This window comes from Ursus maritimus, unplaced genomic scaffold (genome assembly GCF_017311325.1).
Source record: "Ursus maritimus isolate PB19 unplaced genomic scaffold, ASM1731132v1 scaffold_23, whole genome shotgun sequence".
Taxonomy (NCBI): domain Eukaryota; kingdom Metazoa; phylum Chordata; class Mammalia; order Carnivora; family Ursidae; genus Ursus; species Ursus maritimus.
This window is the reverse complement of record NW_024424786.1, coordinates 2,802-7,507: the sequence shown is the minus strand read 5'-3', so window position 1 is coordinate 7,507 and position 4,706 is coordinate 2,802. Positions and strand designations below refer to the sequence as shown.

The 4,706-nt window shown below is 33.6% G+C and overlaps 1 protein-coding gene across 1 annotated transcript; it reads left to right on the top strand.

The window, feature by feature from the left end:
- Positions 1-1,627: 1,627 nt before the first annotated feature.
- LOC103682351 (olfactory receptor 6C70-like) lies at positions 1,628-3,028 on the top strand. The gene is made up of 2 exons (XM_008711942.2): positions 1,628-2,557; positions 2,990-3,028. The coding sequence occupies exons 1-2, from the start codon at positions 1,655-1,657 to the stop codon at positions 3,026-3,028; spliced, it is 942 nt and encodes a 313-aa protein (XP_008710164.2). The 5' UTR covers positions 1,628-1,654.
- Positions 3,029-4,706: the final 1,678 nt, after the last annotated feature.

Below are 4,706 nucleotides of genomic sequence, written 5' to 3'. Positions count from 1 at the left end.
ATGGATTCCAGTCTCACATCAAGGTCTTTCATCCATTTGGAGTTTATCTTTGTGTATGGTGTGAGAGAGTGGTCAAGTTTCATTCTTTTGCATGTAGCTGTCCAATTTTCCAGCACCATATATGGAAGAGACTGTCTTTTTCCACTGGATATTTTTTCCTGCTTTGTCAAAAATTAGTTGCCCAAAGAGCCGAGGGTCCATTTCTGGGTTCTCTATTCTGTTCCATTGGTCTATGTGTCTGTTTTTGTGCCAGTACCATGCTGTCTTTGTGATCACAGCTTTGTAGTACAGCTCGAAATCCGGCATTGTGATGCCCCCAGCTTTGTTTTTCCTTTTCAACAATTCCTTGGTGATTTGGGGCCTTTTCTGGTTCCACACAAATTTAAAGGCTATTTGTTCCAGTTCTTGAAAAATGTCATCGGTATTTTGATCGGGATAGCACTGAAAGTGTAGATTGCTCTGCGTAGCATGGACATTGTAACTATGTTAATTCTTCCGATCCATGAGCATGGAATATTTTTCCATCTTTTTTTGTCTCCTTCAATGTCTTTTAAGATTGATTTGTAGTTTCTAGAATATAGATACTTTATGTCTCTGGTTAAGTTAATTCCAAGGTAATGTATGATTTTTGGTGCTATTGTAAATGGGATGGATTCCCTAATTTCTCTTTCTTCAGTCTCATTATTTGTGTATAGAAATGCAACTGATTTCTGAGCATTGATTTTGTATCCCGCCACATTACTGAATTGCTCTATAACTTCTAGTAGTTTGGGAGTGGTTCTTTTGGGAAATGTTCATAGCAGCATTGCCCACAATAGCTAAATCGTGAAAGGAGCTGAGATGCCCTTCAAAAGATAACTGAATTAAGAAGCTATGGTCTATATATACAATGGAATATTATTCAGCTATCAAAAAGAACGATTTCTCAACATTTGCTGCAACATGGATGGCATTGGAGGAGATAAAGCTAAGTGAAATAAGTCAAACAGAGAAAGACAATTATTGTATGGTTTCTCTCATCTATGGAACATAAGAACTAAGAAGATCGGTAGGAGAAGAAGGGGGTAAAGAAAGGGGGGTAATCAGAAGGGGGAATGAAGCATGAGAGACTATGGACTCTGAGAAACAAACTGAGGGCTTCAGAGGGGAGGGGGGTGGGGGAATGGGATATGCTGGTGATGGGTAGTAAGGAGGGCACATATTGCATGGTGCACTGGGTGTTATACGCAACTAATGAATCATTGAACTTTAGGTAAAAAAATAAATAAATAAAATAAAAAATCTTTAAAAAGAAACCAATATTGCACCGTATGATAGCTAAAATATAAATAAAGAAAAAAAAGAAATGAACAAATTTGAAATTAGTTACAATTGAGGTAGAAGTTTGTTAAGTAACAGTGAAAAAATATACTATTACGGATTTTGCAGGTCATTTTTTAAAACTGAGTTGACTTCTATTGTGCTTTTTAAAAATACTGTCTGTTGCATGGGTCTAGATCATATCTTCAACCCCATGGAATATCTTCTTATATATGGGCATATATGTGAATACAGATCCTTTCATATACCATTTCCCGGATATAAAGCTACTCACGTAGTTTCTTATTATTGTACCTTTTTATTCCTAGAATTTGTTTGAAATCACAAAAGAGAAATGAAGAACCATACAAAACATATAGAGTTTATCCTTCTGGGACTGACAGATAATTCTCAGTTACAGATTGTAATTTTCTTATTTCTACTTCTAAATTACATGCTGAGTATGATAGGAAACTTAACCATCATTGCCCTTACTCTCCTGGATTCTCATCTCAAGACCCCAATGTATTTCTTCCTCTTTAATTTCTCTTTCCTGGAAATTTTATTCACAAGTGTTTGCATCCCCAGATTCCTAATCACCATTGTAACCAGAGAAAAAGCCATTTCCTATAATGGCTGTATAGCTCAGTTATTTTTTTACATATTCTTGGGGGTTACAGAATTTTTCCTTCTGGCAGCTATGTCCTATGATCGTTACGTTGCCATCTGCAAACCTTTGCATTACACATCCATCATGAGCAGCAGAATTTGTCATCAGATTGTACTCAGTTCTTGGGCAACTGGATTCCTGGTCGTTTTCCCTCCAATGACTTTGGGTCTTAACCTGGATTTCTGTGCTTCAAATACCATTGATCATTTCATTTGTGACATTTCTCCTGTCCTGCAACTTTCTTGCTCAGACACACATTTACTAGAACTGATTGTTTTTTTCTCAGCTGTGATGATCATTATTGTCACATTGTTATTAGTAATCCTTTCTTACTCTTGCATCATTAAGACTATCCTAAAAGTCCCTTCAGTTCAGCAAAAGAAAAAAGCCTTTTCTACCTGCTCTTCTCACATGATTGTTGTATCCATCACTTATGGTAGTTGTATATTCATGTACATAAAGCCATCTGCAAATGAAAGAGTCACTTCAAGCAAAGGAGTCGCTGTGCTCAATACTTCAGTTGCCCCTATGTTGAATCCATTCATTTATACTCTCAGAAACCAGCAAGTTAAACAAGCCTTCAGAGATGTATTTAGTAAGATACTTTCCGCTTTGGATAAATAATACTGTCTGTTGAAATAATTATCATGAAAACATAAAAAGAACAGTGAATAAAAACTACTTTGACTCTTCCAGTTTAAGAATTGATCTTTAATATTTAGTTATTTGGATCACTAGGTTTACCTGAGCTTAGAAACTCTTTCCATTCTATACATTCCGACTTTAACTTTCTGTTCTTCAAAGTGAAACATTTCTATGTAAGAAATATAAAATTACAAGTTTTTTTCTAGACATGTTGCAGAATAAAATGAAAGGTTGAGATTGTATTATACAATACAGGTACTTGGAGAACTGTACTTGTTAAATAATTTAAATAAATGTACCATGTTTTATTTAGAAGCCATGTTCTTTAAAATTTTTTAGATAAATTGAATTTTGTCATTATTAAATATGTTTTAGATGCTCCAAGAGACCTTACACTTTAAAAGGATGATGTAAAGAAATATTTTGTAAAGTAATTTTTTGAAATGTCAATTGTCAGCACCGTAAGAAAGCATAGTTTTTGTCATACATTTCATTTGTGTGATTTTATTTTAGTATTTATGTTGGCTAAATTTTAATGTTGGCAGTAGAAGATAAAATGTGACTTAATACACATGTAGTTGGTCTCACACAATCTTTTTAAAAAATATAAAAGTTTAATCTTGTAAACATGTCAATGAATCTTTTGACTAAATGGGAGTACATGACAAATTTTATTAGGTTTTAATTCTATACAAGGTTTTCATGGTAAATGATGTCAAATATAAATTTTTCTAAGTCAAATGACTTCTTTAATGAAAGAATTATGTTTTATTTTCTCCAGAACTAAGGTCTCTCTAAGTGTCAGCTCTTAAGACACATAGATGCCAAAGCTCTGTAATTCTCCTACTCTATATGCCAACTGGTGTATAGCATAGTGGTGATTAAACTATTTCCTCAAGATTATCTTCCATACATGTCAGTGGTGTTTGTTCTTGTCTATGTCTACAGTTACCGTACATTTCTCTAGTCAGTATTCTTGAAAATACTTACTGATTATTTTTAATGAAATCATAACAAAACTACTCTATAACTCAAAGTAGAACCCATAATTGATAATTGATTGATCTTGACAATTAATAGGACTATGGCTTGTATTTGTCAAAACTCATCAAACTGGATACTTAAGATTTGTTCATTTCATCAGATGTAAATTTTGTTTAAAAGATTATGAAAAAATTGAGTTCTGGATATTTGGTTTATTTTTTCCAGTGATACAATGATCAATTCTGTAATTGCTTTGTGTACTCTAGGCTTATTCAAGAGTGGCATTGAAGAAAATGATACTGAGGCTTCTCACTGTAGGGGAACCAAATTACACCCATTTCTTAAGCAACCCGAAGAGTTTATATTAGAATTGGAAGAATCAGTATGAATGCATTACACACACACACACGAGTCTTCTGAGAGGGCTTGTAAGCAATAACACAGCAACAGAACCAATGCCCACATTGGTTTTTACATATCATTAACTAAAAGGGATCCTGGGATCCCTGGAGAAATGATAGTATTTTTTTGGGCTGATCAAGGAAAGTATAAGGGAGCTAAAATCACCTTGTTTTTGAGAAGTACTCAAAAAGTGAAGAAGACATATAAACAAAGTTCAGTATCCAATTAAAAGAAGTTCCCACTCACCATATTTGGGTAATTTAGATATCAAATAAATAATGTTATTAATAAATTATAACTTCTTGAGTAAAATGAGTATCCTTGAATCAATATTGCTTTATAGTAAATGAATAATATACCTGGGAGAAAAGAAAGACCATCTTTATAGTAAAATTTACTTAACTACCAATATAGAAGTAATGATTAAGCTAGCAAATCATCAATGAATGCTGAAACTAGTGGATGAAATTTCATGAGGAACAAGATATTCATACAGTCTCAAAATATCTCCTAATAAATTAGTATTATTACATGGAGAAAACAGTAACTTTGCAGCCTACAGAGATTTGAGAGAGACTACCTTAGCCAAACAATCGGTTATCACCACCAGTGGGAAAACCAACATTATATGGCTCTTGAAAACGTGGACTAAGAAGGATCTATCATCACTTCTGTTTTATTCCAAAAACAAAAACAAAAACACCTC